General features: G+C 32.3%; 1 protein-coding gene across 2 annotated transcripts in view; it reads right to left on the bottom strand.

The window, feature by feature from the left end:
* Positions 1 to 505: 505 nt before the first annotated feature.
* The window catches only part of NAPB (NSF attachment protein beta), a 51,250-nt gene continuing 31,548 nt past the window's right edge, over positions 506 to 20,207 (bottom strand). For both annotated transcript variants that reach the window (XM_074209327.1, XM_074209326.1), the window contains 6 exons: positions 13,242 to 13,297; positions 12,973 to 13,057; positions 12,471 to 12,575; positions 11,238 to 11,306; positions 10,387 to 10,437; positions 506 to 5,570 (listed from right to left, as the gene is read on the bottom strand). In XM_074209327.1, coding sequence (XP_074065428.1) covers positions 5,460 to 5,570; positions 10,387 to 10,437; positions 11,238 to 11,306; positions 12,471 to 12,575; positions 12,973 to 13,057; positions 13,242 to 13,297 — 477 coding nt within the window. In that variant the 3' untranslated portion in view covers positions 506 to 5,459. The remainder of the gene's footprint in view (positions 5,571 to 10,386; positions 10,438 to 11,237; positions 11,307 to 12,470; positions 12,576 to 12,972; positions 13,058 to 13,241; positions 13,298 to 20,207) is intronic.

Genomic DNA, 20,207 nt, shown 5'->3' with positions numbered 1-20,207 from the left:
ACTTGGATATAGCACTTCTTTTTAAAGGGAATGAAAATGATTGATGCTCCCAGGCTAAGGGAGCAATATGATAGTAAACTGCAACTAATCTAGAAATTAAAAGGCTGCATATTTGAGTTCATATTATAGAAGACAAAACAGTTATCCCAAAATGATCTATGAAGGTTTCACATCTCAAATATGAAAAGTTAGGAATGATAAATTGGGGGAAAAAGAACTCCCATACTTTATAAAAATTTTTTTAAATGTTTTGTTTCTTGTAATTTCCTAAGCAGAATTTTTTTTTAGAATTCTAGAAATGTATCAGTAGAAGCCCTCAGATAACCAATTAAAATTAAGTGACAGCACTTAAGTTTGAAAGCTCAGTAACCTAACTACCTAAAAAGAGATCATCATCATGCACCTTAACTTACATTTTCAGGTTTTCAACTTAATGGGTATATTATGTGTGGTAAGGAAAGCTACCTCTCTTGTAAATCAATAGTAGGAGTAATTACTCATAATATTAATCATAATTTTGACTTTATTTACTATACAAGTTCACACAAAACATACAATCTGTTCCTGCTAAGGCAGAGATGTTTTTAAATGATTTTTATCATAAGTTTTCTGACCTAGAAAGTGACAGGAGGAGGAGGAATTTCAGCAGTTTTATTCTCTGTACTTTACATGAATTGAAAACTGCTGTTATGACCATTTAAAACACAAGCTAATTACATTATAGTCGACATGCTAGACTGCCAAATCTACAAAAATCACAATGTTTTACATTTAGACAAATATGTGCACAAAAAGCAGAGAAAACACTGTTAAACACCACAAAAGCTAGTGCATATAGTTAGCTATACTATCAGAGATCATTATGCATATCACAATTGTGCAAAAATACTGTTTTCATATCATTGGATAAATAAAAAAGTAACCACCAAAAAGAAAATCTAAGAGACAAATTGTAAAAACATTTCCACAAAAGCAATGCTTTTCTGTAAGAAATTTTACCTGTGACTCATCTTTAACCATGAATAACCAAGTGTAAACTTTCTCAAATAGCTTGGTTGATCCATGGAAAAATATTTACCATAAATGAAACTCAGGCTTGCAAAAAATATAAAAACTTCAACATAATTCCATAATTATTACTGTTGTTTGTAAAGAAAATCTTACTGAGTTTTGAAAACCCAACTCCTTAGCTTTTGTTGAAAGAAATATGGCATGATTCCATTATACTGGGATAGCAATTCAATGGAATTAAATTTATATTCACTCAATTCTAGTTTGGGATTTTTGTTGTTGGATGTCTGTGTGTGTGTGTGTGTGTGTGTGTCTGTGTCTGTGTCTGTGTCTGTGTGTGTACACACACACATAGACACACATTTACATATATATATCTATCTTTATCCTCTGGCTAACTTGACCCATCAGTAAGTTATTTTTCTATGTTTCTGGGCTACAAATAGCTATGAGTTCTTAAGCACTGATATTGTGTTGAAAGAGTATTTGCTACAATACAGATTGTGAGGCTGACCTGAATCCTTAAAACAAAGTCTCATGTCTCTTATTTAGTCTATGATGAATTAATTGACAGTGTTGGGGATTGATAAAGGTCAATAAATTTTTCTTAAAAAAATCAATGATTAAAATTATCAGATCTTAAAGAACAGAAGCTTGGAGAAAATGCATATGTTAGCAAGCAAGGGGAAAGGAAGCACAGTTCCTTTAATAAAATTCTCCAAGTAAAATGAAGAAAGCCAACCACATTGGCAAATGAGTAACAGCCTTCCAAAACTGATAAAATTTTGACAAGTACCATACTATCAGACCATCATGTTGAAATGTTTATGTATATTCTCTGAGGTTAAAAGCATATTTTCCCACACAACCAGGTATTACAAGAACCTGACTGTCTTCTTTGATTATCTTGCCTTAGTGCAATGTGATTTGAAGATCTTTTTTAAAGCTATTTCAAAGGAAAATGACAATAGCTACTTGAAATACTGTGTTGGGCTTCATTTCAATTTTTAATTTATATTTTACTCTTCTAAAAAATTAATTTTCTGGTTTCATAACCCAAGTGAATAAAAGTCTACCTTTCTCAGACCTAATTGAGTATTTTATTTTGCAACTACAGTGTACTTCATGTAATATTATATAGTATATTTATCTATCACATTCCCAACCTATTACACTATTCTGTTCACAGAGGAGGTGTTTAGGAAATGTTGGTTTAATATTTAACTAATAATTGTATTTTGTAGAATTTTAGAACCAGAAGGTTCTTTCAAAGTTCAGTGGTCAGCCCAGAAAAGTTGAAACTTCTTTTTTTCCTATCATCCTATTTCACTAACCATATGACTAGCTTATTAGATTCCAATTCTACAGGCCACTGCCAAACAAATAGTAAAATATTATTATTTTGATCATTATTCATTCCCAAATTCAAAAAACTTTTCATAACATCTTATTGCTTACCAATAAAGTACAAATGTCTATCTGGTATTAGATGTTCTACAGTCTGACCCTAATCTTTCTCTTCAACTTTCCCTCTTGTTATCATCCTATACATATTCCACAATTCAACCAAAATGGATTGTTTACCATTTCTTGAACATGACTTACCCTTGCCCTGTCATTACTCATTATATGCACTTTATTTCTTCCTTTCTTTCCATTATCATATCAACAGCATACCCATCCTTCAAGTTCTAGTTCAAACACTACTTTCTCTAAGCATTTTTCTATGATCACTTTAACCCAAGGGAATCTAGCCAATCTCTGAACTTTGAATCACTTTCACAGAACTATAACATTTTCCCTTATACTGAATGTAAACGCAAACATGAGACTGTATAAATGCAAAGAGAAGTGTTTCTTTCCAAAGATAGAAATGGTACTACATCAAATTCTCACAGTAGCCTGTAAATAAATCTCTTGATGGCTCTAGCACACGATTTCAACAATCACTACATAAACATTTCATGATGATATTTTTAGTTTTCTAAAAACTGAAAAAGAACTGGCAAAATAATATCTGAAAATCTGTTAATTCAGGGTTTATTTTTCTCACTTTCTCTTCTTCAGCATATTTTGGAAAGGGCAATCCACTGGACTTTCTGGTTACAGATTCCCTGTAATATATAACCAATTACAGGTGAGGACTAAAGGGACTAAAAAAGCCCAGAAATGGTATATAATTGGTTATAGCTAAAATCATGACAAAACCAATCAACCTTATTCTTTACAACTGGCAGGGAAAAGTTTATAAAGTAAAAAACACTAAATATTGCTATGTGTAAAAGCTGTTCACCACCATGATTTATAATCAATTTCATTTTTTCTTACATCTCCAAATAATGTCCATTTTTTATCTTTCTGAGATTAATGCATCATTCTAAAATACACAATAATTTTAATCCAAGAAAAATTATTCTGTTAGTTCTTAAGGAAAGAAATAGAAATTATAAAGAGATCTCTTAAATTAGGAACATCCAAAAAATAACATCACTTATTCAAATTTCACATTATCATTAGTACTTGTGATTACTCCATTGTCATCTAAAATATTTATGTCTTTAATAGGGCAATATAATTAAAAACTAGCTGTGGAATGCCTCTTGGCATTTAGTCTTACTGTCTAAAATTATCAACAAGTCTAAGAAATATTAACAGAGACAAGTGATAGGTTAAAGACATTACTATATCTACATATAGCATCTGTTTAGTACCCTAACAGCTGGGATAATTTTTGAAGATTGAAAATATAAATAACCTAAAATAACTTCACAATGAAACATTTCAAATATACAATCATCTGCTGAGAGATTCTTCATGGTCCCCTAGTAAGTTGATTTGACTTCCTAACCAAAAGAATAAGTATAGAAAAAAAAGAATAACACCTGATTTACTAATTAAACCAAATGAATGCATGTAACTCATTGCCAACAATCCTAAAAGACCACATTTCCCTTATATACCAGAAGTGTATAGAAAATAGTACAACATATTCAAAGAGTTAAGTGACATTGACAAAGTCAGAAAAATATATTCCCTGATCAATTATTTGTGTGATTCTAGAGATGGAAGTAATTTCTACCATAAATAAAAAATGAGAAAAATTTCCTTTTTAACCAACTATTTCATATAGAACACACATATACTTTGTGTATACACAGTAAGGAAATGAAATCTTACTATACAATCTACATATAGCAACTTGTACAATAAATAACAGCTAGGAATATGAATTTTTTCTGAGTCCATATAAAGATATTTGTTTAGAGGGTAGTGGAATATTTCAATTACTATCACATGGTAAATACAATGCACTTATTTTAGTTATTTGAAATATATTCAAACACTTCAAACCAGAAATAAAAGGAAAAAAATTCCATAACAAATTTTCAAATACAGTTGCATGGGTATAATACTAATACTACTACTACTAATAATAATAATAACAACAACAACAATAACTGATCTTTAAATAGTAATTAAAAGTGTGCAAAACAATTCTTATATATTATCTCAAAGTCTCACAACAATAGTGTAAAGAAGGTACCACAGGGTAGAATCACCATTTTACAGGTAAGGAAACAAGTTCAAAGATATAATTAAGTGACTTGTCCATAGTCACACAGCTAATATGTGTCAGAAACTGGGTTTGAACTGAAATTTTTCTGACTTTTAAATTTAGCATTTTATCCATGATGATTATAGTCTCTAAAAGTCTACATGGACTTTACTTCATGTTTTATTCCTCATGAGTTTTTCAGCAATATATATATTTATATTTGATTTTAATTTCCTGGCATGAGAAAAATACATTATTAGGTGTCCCTATATTCATGACAAGTAATACCAACAGATCCAGATCACTACATAACTTTTTATATGCCCATAAACAGGTTATAAAAGCAAAGGAGCTAATCACTAGCACCAGTAAGATAGAGCCTTAAATTTGTTTCTAACAAAAAAAAAAGGATAAACTCATCCCTGACAACTGTCTAGTACACAAACGTTTAAAGCTAATATAGATTTAAATGCTAATATGTGTATCCATATGCACAAAGCATATGTTTACATGATTAAATTGGTGCTAAAATCTAAGGCACCATACAGAAACATCAAGCAAAAATAAAACCTGGGTTTTTTGAACACTGAAAAGGAATGAAAAATATGTCATGAAGTATTTTTTCCAGAGATCTTAGAAATTTGACAAATATATACTATTTCCAAATCACATACAAACAACATTGTATGACCCTTATTCACCCATTTCATCATAACATAGACACGGGGATCTTAAACAATATGCAGTCATCTGGTTTATATGCAACAAAAAATGAAGCCATTAATGGGAAATGGGATTATCCCATATTGGTCACTGGCCATTAACATATATATATATATCTCTCTATATATAAATAGGAGTTAGGCTGCATGCCACAAAGATTATAGACAGTTCACTTCAGGTCTCCATCCACTTCTCCATCCCCTTGAATTGACTTTTTGATACGAAGTAACATAGTAGTAAGCCACTGATCCAAGCGAGATATTGAATCAAATTCTTTAACCTAATGTAGAGGAGTTAAAAAATAAAATTAGAGTGATAAATGAAGATATAAGACACATTCTATAAAGCATTTTAATACATGGTGTACTGAATCTATTCATTTGAAAAAGTGTCCCAGTGTCTTTGCACAAAGAACCAAACAGATGCCATCATAGTAGAGTGTCAAATCAGTCAAGTGCTACCATGCTAGAAAGTTTCAGGTACAGTTCTAATGAAAAAGCATGTCACCAGAGGCTGATCATTAAGTGATCAACTGAATTGAAAATCCATGAAATAAAAGCAAAAATAAACCTTAGTCCTGTTTGGTTCCTTCCACTTCTGCAATGATGATAGCCAAGCCTTCTAAAATTTGTGCAGAGGGTCCTAATGTACTTATTTAGAGGGTGCTACTATTTTTAGAATGTCTAAAAAAACAACTTAAATATTGTTATTCTAATTGTAAGATCCAAAACTGGGTATTATATTTACCCTGAATTCTGATATCATTTAGCATTGTTTTCATTTACAGCATGGTAGGAACAGTGTATGTTCTTCTAGTTTTGGTTTCTTTACTCTCCCTCCAGTTCATAAATATATCTCCATGCTTTTCTTTGTATTCTTAATATTTATACATTAAGATAAAATAATGTATCGTTTTATTCACAAGATTTAATCTTTTTAAGTTTCTCTGGAATTCAAGAATACTATCTTCCTTGAGTTTATTGTGTCACTACAAAAGAGTACTACAATTGATACCAGGATGTTTATGAGTCTTTTCTTTCAATCAACCAAGCCTTTATTCAACACCCACTAAATGCCAGTTATTTTCTGCCACTAACCTCCTTAGAATAGTTCCGAGTCTTGGTATTAATAGGTCAAAGGATACGAAACATTGACTAGTTTTCATCACAAAATTCAAAATTATTTTCCATACTGACTCCAACAACAGTGTATCAGAGTGCCCTAACTTTCCAGAAAAATCAATACAATACCATTTTTGCCTTAATGTTTTTGCCAATTTGGTAAACATGGTGAAGTCAAGAACTGTTCTGATTTAGAATCCATTTTTGTTTTTTTTTAAATTCTGTTAAAGTTATCACCTTCTACAGGAAGTCTTCTCTGATTTTCCTGTTGCTAATACTAGCATTCCCCAAAATTTACTCTGAATTTATTTTGTATGGAGAATAATTCTAACATACTGGGCAGAGGGCTGGCCTATGAGCCAGGAAGACATGGCTTAAATTAATATAGTGGATTTTGTCACCCAAGGCAAGTCATTTAAGCTCTCAGTTCTCTAGACATTTCTAAGTCTCAAATTCCAGAGAAGATGTTGACATGCATTAGGAGAGGGGGGCTCCTTATATCAGAAGCAATTAAACTGCATGTTTGGTCCCTATTAGATCACATGTATTTTGTTTATTTATAATATATTTATGTATGTTTTATCTCCTCCAAGAGAATGTCAACTCCCTGGACATGCTGGGTTTTTTGGTTGTTGTCATATCTGTAGAACCCAATATATTAGGTACTCATTCATGTTTCCTGATTAATAAATTTGAATTTCTCTTTATTTTAGTGATTTGAGGCATTTTTCACATTGTTATCAATAATTTGTACTTTGGCAAACTATTCATGATCTTTAGAACACTTGCTTATTGGGGAATGGTTCTTAGATATATATATATTTTATATATATATATATATAATATATATCAGATTTTTATATCAGTCATATAGTTTAATCAAAGACATTTGTAGTAGAAGTTCTATCCCCAATTGACAGTTTCTTTTCTTTTTGAGAGGCAGAGAAATTGATCAAATGGTCAAAACATGGCACTAAAGCAGTGGGGCTTTGTTACTGACAAATACATACAAAAGAAGCAGAATTGTTAAAGTACCAGAAGAGGCTTCAGTTTCCTCACTAAAAAGAAAAGGCCAGACTATAGGGACTAAGACTTTTGCAACTCTAGATTTATAATCCTGAAATCTATGATGGTATATATAAACAAGAATTAGGTAAGAGAGGACAATGGCCCTACCTTTTGAGCTTACTTTTTGTTCCAGCTTTTATTTTTCATAGTAAAAGAAAAAGAAGTCTAACCCCTAATTCAGATCTCTGATTCTAACTACCAAGACCTAGGACAGAAAAGACAGTCTTAAGGGAACATTCTGCCTATATTTCTCTGGGTAAGGCTTTATCTGTTAAATCCTAGCAGGTTAGGCATGAGATGGGGTGGATGGCTATGAAGATGTAAGACCAGAAGCTAGAGGGAAGAAACAATATCCCCAAATTAAGTGACAGTAGTTATCAGTAAACAAAATAGGTTGAAAAAGAATTAAACAGGAGTCCAGCAGACTACTCAACTGAGAAAACACCATAAAACCAAGGAAACAAAGACACAAGAATGATGGGACCCGATGGAGATCACCCAAAATCAGTGATCCTTTGGCCTTCTATAGCCATGTTTCTGTGTAATCACTATGCATACCCACTCTTCCTACTTATGATATGTGCAAAAGTGAAAAGACTGCCCTGGTAGAGGGATGAGAGTGAGGAATATGATATTGCAACTTTTCTTACTATTATTTTATTAAATGCTTCTAATTGTGTTCTTTACATAGAGAAAAAGCAAATATATTAATGGTGATTCAAGAACTGTTCTGGAGGACCCAGAGGTACTTTAAGTTAACTATTCAAGGAGTCCTGCATGTAAAGGGGGAATACTACTTATTTTTATTCTAATTATTCCTATTCTATTTATGTAAGAGTTCTAATTCTATATAATTAAAAACTGTCTTTTGTTTTGTTTTCCATCCTTTGATAGGTTATGAATTCTTCTTTTAGCCACAGTTATGAAAGGCACCTCCTTCCATTGTTCTTCAGTTTGCATGTGACTTTTATTATTTTCTTGGAACTTCCTCTGATATATTGTATAACTTGCTAGTCTAAAGCTATTTTATGCCAAACTGCTGGGGGGGGGGGGCTTTTCCTTAGTTTCTCTTCTTGAGTTTACTGACCACAAAAATACTATATTCAACAGTTTCCAAGTTTTTCTTATCTAATTTCTTACACTAACTGACTGCTCTATTTTTCGGTCAGTACCATTAAGGATTAAGGAATTTGTCTTTCATTCTTGAAGGAGACTATGACATCAAGCATGAGAATTGGATTTGAGTGAGGGGATGCTGTGCTAAGTCACCAGCCTCACTTTCTCCTTTAGAACTATCTGGGTCCAGTGGCCAGATATGAATCAGGACAACTAGAGATGGCCCTGAATGTGAGGCAATCACACAACTATTAAGTGGCAAGTGAGACTGGATTCAAACTTCTATCCTATTAACTCCAAGGTTAGTACTCTATCCACTGTACCACCTAGCTGCACCTAGACTTCTGAGGACTACTGCCTTACAATATAGTTTGAGATATGGTAATGTTAGACCCTTCATTCTTTAAAAAAAAAAAAAAAACTTTGTACCTTTTATTCTTTTGAGTTTAGTTATTATTTTGTCTAGACTCATAAGGAACCCTTGGTATAGTCTGTTAAAACATTAAAGCTCCAAATTATTTTAGCATCATTTTTATTATGGCATGATCTAGAATGATATAAATCTTCCCTTATTTTAGTAATAAGTGTTATATATTTGTATTTATACTCAAAGTGCATCTTCAGTAAATCTAGTTATGTTATACATTTTGTAGCTATTTTGAATGGATTTTTCTCATTTCCTCCTTTTAAAAATTAATAGTATAAAGGAATATTGATGATTTTTGAAGACATTCACAAAAAAATACAAGTAAGGCTTCTTGAACTCCAAGCAACATCTTTCGATTTAATTTTCATTATCTTCTCTTTTGTCTACCCTTGCAATAAAGATTCCAAGTATTAAAGAATATGAGGATTTAATCTGAATGTTTTATCAAGCTCTTTCATGGAATTTATCTACATTCTCATCCTTTCCAGGAGATAGTATACAAGTTGTAATTGTAATGGTGCGAGTTTTGCTTCTCATTATGAGTACTTCAATGAGAGGTGAGAAAATGTCAAATGAAATTATGCTTTCTGGTCCTTTTAGAAACAAAGTAAAACCAACGCTACCAATTTCTTTAATTTCCATCATTAAGAAATTGTGAGACATCCTTCCATTTATCTTCAACTTCCTTATATCTCTCTTGATTTCACTTACAGAATGTCAGTATTAACCTGTTCAATTCTTTCAGCAGTACATTCACTTGCTAACTTAGTTACCATGTGAGAATCATAATTTGGGAAAATAACATTCAGATTAATGTTTCTAAACAGAATTAAAAAACCTGTGTTTTTCTAAGCATTCTTTGCCACTCTGCCAATATTACTGCAGAAGCAGGAAGAAGTTAAAAAAAGACTGAGTAAATTTTTTTTTTCCAAGGGCAGCCATGATCAAAGAATTTATCCTCTAAAAATTATCCTATTGATAAAGAGCCTCTCCCTTCTAAGTTGACTGTTCCCAAATGGCAGACCTAGTGTGACACTAAGATTTTATTTTAAACCTTTCTAGCTTCATAGAAATTTAATAAAATAGATTGTTATACCCTGATGGCCACACCCTAAAGAACCATGGGTCATTTTCATGGCATAAAAATGACATTTATGGAACCTAACTGAATATATCTACCAATATATTAGGCATATACTGAATATTTCTACTAATATCATATTAGTCACATAATATACAGATATACTTTAAGAAATCTGAGAAAATAAGGACATTTACAACCTGAAAACATGAAAAAATACTGCAAGTCAAATCTTCAAAAACTATTACAATTACATAAATTTAAAAAGCCATGTGTCACTTACTGCTTCAGTATAAGCTTCACTGTTTTGTTCCTCATGAGCTTCTAGTAGTTTCTGACAACATGAAAATATGACAAAAGATATTGGGTTATCTACCCCAGATAGAAAAGCATGAGATCTGGGTTCTAGACTGGTGCTTGCCAGTAATCTTGGGCAACCTTTCTGGGGCTTAGTTCTTTCATCTATGAAATTAAAGGACAATACTAAGTAAACTTATAGAGGTTGCTTCTTAAAGATTCAAATATACCAACATTCTATGTGACAGTCTAAATAGTTCTTCAGTAAATCTACGAAAACAACATTTAGGGCAACATTCAACTATAATCTTATTTCCAGCATTTTCATTTTCTAATGTCTTACAAGTCCAGGATGTTTTTGCTTGACTATATTATAGTCAGCAAAAATGACTATGAAAGTAGCAGGGTCTCAGGTCTCTGAGATAGTGAATAGCCTAGTGAATTCCATATGCTATAAGTTATAGACTTCCAATACTATAGGATCAACATTTATATGCTATCTCAAAAAGAAAATGATATTCTCTAAAGTTTGCATCACACTCATTCACATCTTAGAGGTTATTTACTTGATAAGGATGTTCTATAGTAAAGAGAATTCTAAACTCAGACTTAACAAAAACCTGCAAATCTCAGTCTCAACAATTACAAGCTATGTAGTTCTGGGCACATCACAAATCTCCTTGAGGTTGATTCCTCATCTGTAAAATGGGAATAAAGATATATTTTAAAATTCTAGTTTGTAGGGTTGCTCAAATGAATTAAAGTGCTTTAGATACCTTAAAGTGATATATGGGGTCAGCTATTATTATTATTGTTAATAATACTAATTTTACTTACTTTTAATAATTTGCATTCCCTCGAATCAGTAAATGCTGGAAACATTTCTTCATATTTTTCAAGAGCAAGCTAAAATCGGAAGACTTTTATACTTCAGTCACAAAAATTTTCATTTTATTATGAAATTCAATAGCATAATATTTTCCATTCTTTACATAAAGATTTAAGAAATATAAAACCTAACACTAAACAGATGTGACTATGTCTTTTATAACATGATCATAGCAATAAATGAAAACACAGAAATTAAAATTCCTACAAGGATAAAATGTGAGCTAAGACAAAGGTAACTTGAAAGTTCTCAAGCTAAATCACTTTTATTCTCCTTTTTCAAACATGCAAAACTGAGGAGGGGAATGACTTAGCTGCAACATTTTTTGACTAGGGAAAAAAAGAAAACATAAAAGCTTCTTTCTCAGGACAGTAGCTACTATCTGTGTGTGTGTGTGTGTGTGTCTCTCTTCCCATATATACATACACACACATATGCTATATCTCTCTATATATCTATATCTCTCTAGATATAGATATATAGAGAGATAGAGAGAGATAGAGAGATATAGATAATAGATATAGATATAGATATATAGATATAAATATAGATGTATCTCCTCTTCTTCAGGGGCTTTCAAATAGGACAAGAACCAGATGAAACTCTCTTATGAGACTCTCTTGAGAGAGAGAGAGAGAGAGAGAGAGATAATTTAATCTAATTCTTCTCCCACTTAAGAGTCCATGCAGAACAGGGACTTAATTCAGGGTGGTAATTGAGTTTAGAAGACAGGGTTACTTCTCATGTAAGTTCCTTACTTTTGCTTCCCAAATATGAGCTGGTACAAATTTGTCTAAAACTGATGTTCTGATATTCTGTTCTCAACCAATTCTTTCTGTTTCTTACTGACCTCAACTTTCCCTAATTTTCATTCTCAACCAAATTCAAACACTGTGATTAAGCAGTTATGGATTCTGGTCATGATTCATGAGTTAACAGTTCTATTGTGATTCCTTCTTGTTCTCTACTAAAGTCCTAGTTTATACATGATAAAAGCTTGCTTTATTTTTTAATAGTCAAGACTAAAATGGAATAACTTAGGGATTTAGTAGCTTTTTAATTTGTAATTTGTTCACAAGCAAAGAGATTTATTTATATATTAATAACAATAATATGAGCAAAGTGGAAGGAGACTAAAATTTGTTTTGGTTATTAGAAAATGTCCCTTTAAAACTACTAACCTTAGCATTCAATTCATCAACTATGAAGTGACAAAGGGCGGCTTTAAAGAAGTAATCTTTTGCACTGTACTTCAACAAAGGATTGTCCATAGTGTTTGCCCCAACCTGGTAATAGAAATTTGGGGGTTAGTAATATTGATACTGACATAATCTATGCAAGTGAAAAATGTTTTATAAACTAATATACATTATCCGTAAGATTAAAGATCCACAGCAGGAAAGGAATATTGAAGCGTAGTTCAGTTCACAGATGAGGAAATAAAGGCTAAATGACTTACTGAAAGTCCTATTAGGTTTAGAATGGTCTATTAGGTTTAGAAAACTTTCCAGCTAGGTTATCTTTGTTCCCGTTTAGTATAAAGAAATATTACTAGACATAGAGACTAGTATTATTGATTTATAGAAAATCATCAGGTAATTCAATAAACATTCTCAAAATTTAAGAATGGTTAATTTTAAAATGATCCAGAAAAGCTTACACTCTAAAGATAAAGGCACTAACCTGCTCATAGATTTCAATTGCTTTCTGGTACTGTTCTAGTTGTGCAGCATATGCTGCCACCTTCAGAAGACATTTGTTGGCTGAGCTGAAAATCAAGAATAATAAAGTTAAAAATAGAAAACATTCCAAAAAGAAAAAGGGAAAAGCTGAAGTGATTTTTTCCAAGAAAACGTTTTATTTAGACTTTTAAAACCAAGCAAAACCTAAACATTTATCAATTCTGACACATGCATCAAAAACAAATTATTCATTTTTAAAAGAAAACTTGCCTGTTTGATTCTTCTCCTTTATAATAGTCAGCTGATTGCTCATAATGTGCAATAGCCTAAAAGCAAAACAAATACTTTTTTCTTAAAGATCAATGTTTAATCATGACATTTTAACATTCTATCTTCCCTTAGTTTATGCTAGAAAATTTTTTCTGGTATTTTTATAATACCATCAATGAAATAAGTAGCATATTCTGGTCCCATTAAAAAACTTAAGTTTATGTTATGACACCATTACATTTTCCAAAAAAGAACGTATGTTGTTAACACTTTAAAAAATGTTACATTGCTACATTTTGCTTTAACTCCATTATTTCTTAATGATTATTTCCTCATCACTCCCATAAAAAGCCAATGCCAAGTGTCAGTGAATATTCAAGATCAATAGTTCAATCATTACTTACTATCATTCCAAATTTACTCTTCTATTAAGGTAGTCAAAAACTAAATTAGTTTTTTGAAGACATATCAAAATGTTGACTCACATTCAGCTAGTACTTAATTAAAGCTTCTACATTTTTTCACATAAAACACTGTCAATAATGCTGACAACAATAGTGGACAAAAGGCAGATAGATATCTTGGATGGGAAAAGATAATGGATTCAAGGAGGGTTTATTCACATGTAAAGGCCTGGAGAGAAAGTTGGGATTTGCCAGTGCAGAGGTACAGCAATTACTAGAAATCTCAGGTCTCAATGGAACTGGAGTACTAGACTCAGATACTGGAACATCAGACAGTAATAAAATTTTGAAACGAGTACAAGACAGAGATTCACTTATAAAAAATAAAGCAATGGGCAACTATATGGTGCAGTGGATAGAGCACTGGTCCTGGAGTCCAGAGGAAATGAGTTCAAATCCAGCCTCAGAAACTTAATAATTATCTAGCTGTGTGACCGTGGGCACATCACTTAGCCCCATTGCCTTGCAAAGACCAAAAAAAAAAAAATGAAATAAAATAAAATAGATAAGGCAAAAAGTCAGTTCTTAAAAGTGGACCATAGAATCAGAGTAGAATTAGCACAAAGAATTTGCTGATGAGCCACTGACACAAGAACCAAGTACTTGTGTGCCCAAGCAAGTTTTGAAAATTATATTCCTGTTTTTACTGTTCACCAGAACCAGAATCAGCCTAATCAAATTTCCTTATCACAGGATACTTTTGTTCCTTGGAAAATGAAATCTTTAGATATTAAATATATGCATTTTTTAAAAAGTATGACTCATATCCTTCCATGGGTCTTGATCTATCTTCCCTAATGATGTTTCAGAGTGCTCTGATGATCTTTCCCAGGCACACTGGGGCCTCCTTTGCCTCTTTCTTCCTCTCATATTGTCAGGCTTGGTCCCTAAGTATGTGTCTACCTACCCAAGAGCACTTGGCTAAAAATATGGGTAAGCATTTATCAATCTAACAACAAACATTTATTAAGTGCCTACTCCAAGTCAGGCCCTGTCCTAAGCGGTGGGCTAAAGACAGACAAAAGATTGTCCTTATTGGGTTCATTAAGTTCCTAGTCTGATGAGAAAGACAATAACATACAAACAGCCATACAGTCAAATGAAGATACCTAGTTGAGGGATGCTGCTAGCCTTAGGGAGGATTGGGAAAGATTTCCTGTAGGAGAAGAGATTTTAACTGGTTTTGAAGAAATCCAAGGTCCAAATAAATAGAGAAGAGGTGGGGAGAAAATTCTAGGTCTGGGCACCAACAAATGAAATGCAGTCAAGAGACTGATTGTGATCAAGAGTGTCACTACATTATAGAGTGTCTTGGGGTGAAGAAAATTTTTTTTAAAAAAATTTTGTAAAGCTAGGAAGGGGCCAGATAGTTTTCTATATTTATCGGTTTTGTATATTTTATAACCACAATGAAACCTCACTGTAACATTGTTCCATTTAACAGGAATTGGGTAAATTGGATTTAATGATTTCCTGTTTATCTTTATCCCCAGTGCTTTAGGGTCTTAAATTTCAAAGAGATAATATTATGACTATTTTCATTTCTATGGATTACATTATTTGGAACTGGAGGGGTGCCTTAGTTATCAACTTAGATTTCCCTTCATTTTGAGATGAGAAAAATGAGAGGTACTGATTCCTCTTTCTCCCAAACTGAGTTCAAAATAGTATAACAATATTAAAAGTAGATAATGAGCTATGTGTAGTTTACAAATAACTTACATATGAGGTCTGGACCTGTGATTCTGATAGCTTAGGGCTCTTCACCTGGTGTAGAAACATCTACTAAGGCAGTCAAAGTCTTATGAGTTACTGAGGTGATTAATAACTTGCCTGGTGTCACAGCTGGGACTTGAACCTAGATTTTACTGGAATTAAGTTTGACTTTCTATTACCTATGCTACACTGCCTCTTTCTTTACATATAGTATCATTTAATTCTCATTGCAATGCTGTCAGGTAGATAGAATAAGAATCATTAAGGTTTTTCTGCCTTATGGGAAAATGTACCTCAGAGAGGTTTGAATGCTTTGCCTTAGACATAAGGCAGTTAGTGCAAGAGTGGGACTCAAGCCCAGTCTTCTGACTCCTTTTTTATCTCTGGACTTTGGAATGCTCTTATGCAATATTAAACATAATATTATTCCATATTAGTAAGACTTTGAGGATTACAGTAATCAATTTATTTTGAATCTTGAAAATTCAGAATATCTTCAGTGGTGCTGAGTAGGAGTATAACACCAATAAGATTAAAAAATGCTTAATCGCTATTTTGTAAAGTTATGCTTATGAAGAATCCTGAAAATTTTCAATAAATTTTCAAATAACGAGTTACCAACAATTGACAAAAGGGTAGGACTACATTAGAAAGTAAGACTTTTCTTAAAATCACATGTGTGTTCTCTGAAATTTTTGCTTATTTGATAATGAAATCACAAACTGTTATAACTGAAAGGAAAAACTGAAATCATCTTATTCCACCCTATGTTTTTCTTTAATGTGCAAAATATAAATTGCTGTTACAGATTAGAATATGTTTATGTTTCAGTTTGGGCCTATAGCAAATCTTACAAAAGTCAAAAGCCATGGGGGCAGCTAGGTGGCACAGTGGACAGCACCAACCCTGGGGTCAGGAGGACCAGAGTTCAAATCTGGCCTCAGACACTTAATAATTACCTAGTTTTGTGACCTTGGGCAAGTCACCTAACCACAATGTCTTGCAAAAACATAAAAAAACCAACCAGAAACCAAACCAAACCAAACAGCCAATAGCCTTCATTGTTAAACAAAATTAAAAAAAAAATACTTTTAAGTTTGTTTTTTTAAGTTTTTTCTTTTTTTGCAAGGCAATGGGGTTAAGTGGCTTGCCCAAGGCCACACGGCTAGGTAATTAGTAAGTGTCTGCGACCGGATTTGAACCCAGGTACTCCTGACTCCAGGGCCGGTGTTCTATCTACTGCGCCACCTAGCCGCCCAAGAAAAATACTTTTACAGTTTCTCAATGTTTCCTTTAATATAAGATGTAGGTGAAGATGGTTTTTAAAGATCATTTTAAAAGGGGCAGCTAGGTGGTGCAATGGATAGAGCACCGGCCCTGGAGTCAGGAGTACCTGAGTTCAAATCCGACCTCAGACACTTACTAATTACCTAGCCGTGTGGCCTTGGGCAAGTCACTTAACCCCATTGCCTTGCAAAATTCTTAAAAAAAAATATCCATTAAAGTTGATCTTATTTTTTAAAAAGGAAAAAAATAACAATGTAATAAAAAAATAAAAGATATTCACAAATAGAGAAAATAAGACATCAGAAAATATCCAATTATATAACAACAAAACTGAAAACATAAACTACATGGATGCATTTTTCAAAAATATGTAATACTCGGATTAACAAGAGGAAATAGAATCAACAGTGTGATCTCAGAAATTTTAGTAAACATAAGTATATTTCCTTTCCCTCCCCCTCATAAATCTAGATGTATGTACAACAAAATTCTATCAAATATTTAAAGGAAAAACTAAACATAAACCATTCACAAAATCAGAACGTTTGGATCTTTGTTCTTTATTTTGTCAAATGGTCCTTATGAGTTCATGACCATGTCCTACACAGAATATGTCTTACAGAGCAGTGGACTTTATAAGCGTAAGTTCCTGTTTTATATGGGGAAGGGAAAAAGTTCAGTAAATCTAACAAATTAGCCTTGGGGGTAAGTAGATTATTCTTCCCCATTCTTTTATCTCTCCTTCATTCCTTCAACTAGTTACAATATTCAAATATCCTAAAATATACCTGGAGTTTAGGTATCAGATAAAACTTTATTTCTTCTAATCATACTCCTCTCCCCTCCAAAAAAAAATTGGGGGAAAAATGGAAAATTGGTGAAATACCAGTGATGCACATCAGAGTTGAAACTCTCCTGCATAAAAAGTTTCATCTTTGCTACTGCTTCCTTCTTTCCTCACCACACTCCCTAGATAACAATAACCCATTTGCTGATAAACCTAATAGATACCAAATAACTTGCTTTATTCTGACTTCAACTTTTCTAAGGCATCAATGAGCCTTAAATCTGAAATCTAAGTGTTTTACAGGTATTTCTTTTTTCCCAGTCTATTGTGGATAAAATTTTACTACAAAAATCAGTCTTTTGAAGAGATATTTACCACCAAATGTAGGAAGTAAAATAGGCAAAAGACATTTTAAGAAGAAATCTCCCAAGTTAATCTCTAGATTCTAAATCATACCAACTGTCTCTCTCTAAGCCTCTACAGGTGAATAAATCCTCCTAACTCCATGATCTTTTCTCTTCCAGGATATCTATCTTCCTTAAGCCCACTACTGCATTGTTCTGATATCATTTGCCCATGCTACTTCCTCCTGCATTTATTCCTGCATTTGGAATATCTCCTGATTCCTTCCCATGACTCTTTAGATATGATTTTTAGGATCTTGCCCATTCTATTGCAGTCATTCCACTCATGACAATGATTATTCTAGATCAACAGTTCAATTGTTACTTACCATCATTCCTAATTTACTCTTCTATTAAGGAAGTCAAAAACTAAATTCGTTTTTTAAAGACATATCAAAATGTTGACTCATACTGAGCTAGTACTCAATTAAAGCCTCTAGATTTTTTCCCATAAAATATTGTCAATAATGTTCCCAATCTCTTATAATAGATTATTTCAAATCCAAGTGAAGGATTTCATATTTATCCTTATAAAATTTCACTTTTTTAATTCTGATATCTTTCCAGTATGCTTTTTTTAAATCCCAAATCAATGTATTAGCTCTCTTCAAGTTTTGTATCACCCACAAATGTGATAAACATCTCTTCTATATATTCCCAAAAATTATTGACAAAGATCTGGAACAGAATGTTACCAAAGTGTAGAGTACTCTGGCACAACTGGAGATTTCCCTTTAGACTAGCAATGATTTGTAGCAAGCACTGCTTAACCACAATATCATTTAGGCAGCACCTCTCTAATTTTCATATATATATATATATATATATATATATATATACATACATATATATATACACATATATATATATGAATATAAGGATAGGTTTGATCAAATGCCTTTCTGATGTTGAGAATATACAGAATCTGAGACAGTCACTTGATGTACTTATCTAGAAACTCTAAGAAAGTTGGGTTAGTTTAAAATAACTGGATTTAGTGAATTCAAGAAAACTCCTAGTAATTATTATTTTATGTCCACAAACACATTAAATAATCTATTCTAGCATTTTGCTTATTTTTAGTTTCTGTCATCTATTGGTTCTTCCTTATCTGAAACTCAGAAACATTCTTTGCCCACTTCTAATCTTCTGGCTACTTTCCCATTCATTATGATTTCTCAAAGACAATGATCATGCAATCTTCAAATTCTTATGTATGAAAATGGGCAAATATCAAATAGGAATTATCTAGATATGAAGAAAAGAAAAAAATTTAAAAACTAAATATTCCCTTACAGATATCAATTTCTTCTTAAACATGTTGCTTCTATATACCTTCCAATGTAAAGATCATATTATTTAATGGAGAAGACAGAAGACAAAATGAAGTGTTTTTTCCTTTTAGTTCTGAAAGTTATGAGTCCCAATACTGGTCTCATATTCAAATAGTTACTTGGGCTAAAATGGCATTTTCAAGGAGATATAAAATGAAGCTTACAACCTAGCTGTCCTTGAAAATACCACCTGTTGGCTTCCATACTGCCTTCCCACGTTTGCTGTTTAAATGAAGTCGTTAAAGTCTGAATACCCCATTATCAAGCACCTCCTGGGAACATGACTTTTTGTTACTTCCTTGAAAGAAGATTGATAGAAGTCAATAAGATAAAAGATCTTTTCTTCTGGGGTTTCCAATCAAAAACAGAAATAACAATAAGTCATCTTCATTCAAGATCATTTTGCAGCATTTTTCCTTTTCACTGATAAAATGAGTTGCAAGAGATTCTTAGCAGAGTACAGGATTAAATTCAAAAAATTATTATTTGAATGACCTTACATTAAAAGATAAAGGACATTTTTAGAAGTGATCAGTGAAAACCCTGATGAAGAATAAATAATTAGTTATTACCAAAATGTAAATTGGCTTTGGAAAATATCCTTTAGTAAAATTTTAACTGGCTAGTAAAATGCTTTCTTTAAAAAAAAAAGATTAAGGATAATGATCAATCTGGGACACTAACACGTTGTTAGTGGAGTTGTGAACTGATCCAATCTTTCTGGAGAGCAGTTTGGAATTATGCCCAAAGGGCAACAAAAAATGTATATACCCACTACTGGGTCTATACCCTGAAGAGATGATAAAAAAGGGTAAAAACATCACTTGTACAAAAATATTCATAGCAGCGCTGTTTGTGGTGGCAAAGAATTGGAAATCAAGTAAATGTCCTTCAACTGGGGAATGGCTTAACAAACCTTAGTTTATGTATGTCACGGAATAGTATTGTTCTATTAGAAACCAGGAAGGATGGGA

Source organism: Macrotis lagotis, chromosome 1 (genome assembly GCF_037893015.1).
Source record: "Macrotis lagotis isolate mMagLag1 chromosome 1, bilby.v1.9.chrom.fasta, whole genome shotgun sequence".
Taxonomy (NCBI): Eukaryota; Metazoa; Chordata; class Mammalia; order Peramelemorphia; family Peramelidae; genus Macrotis; species Macrotis lagotis.
The sequence above is the reverse complement of the archived record's forward strand: the minus strand, read 5'-3'. Positions and strand labels throughout refer to the sequence as shown.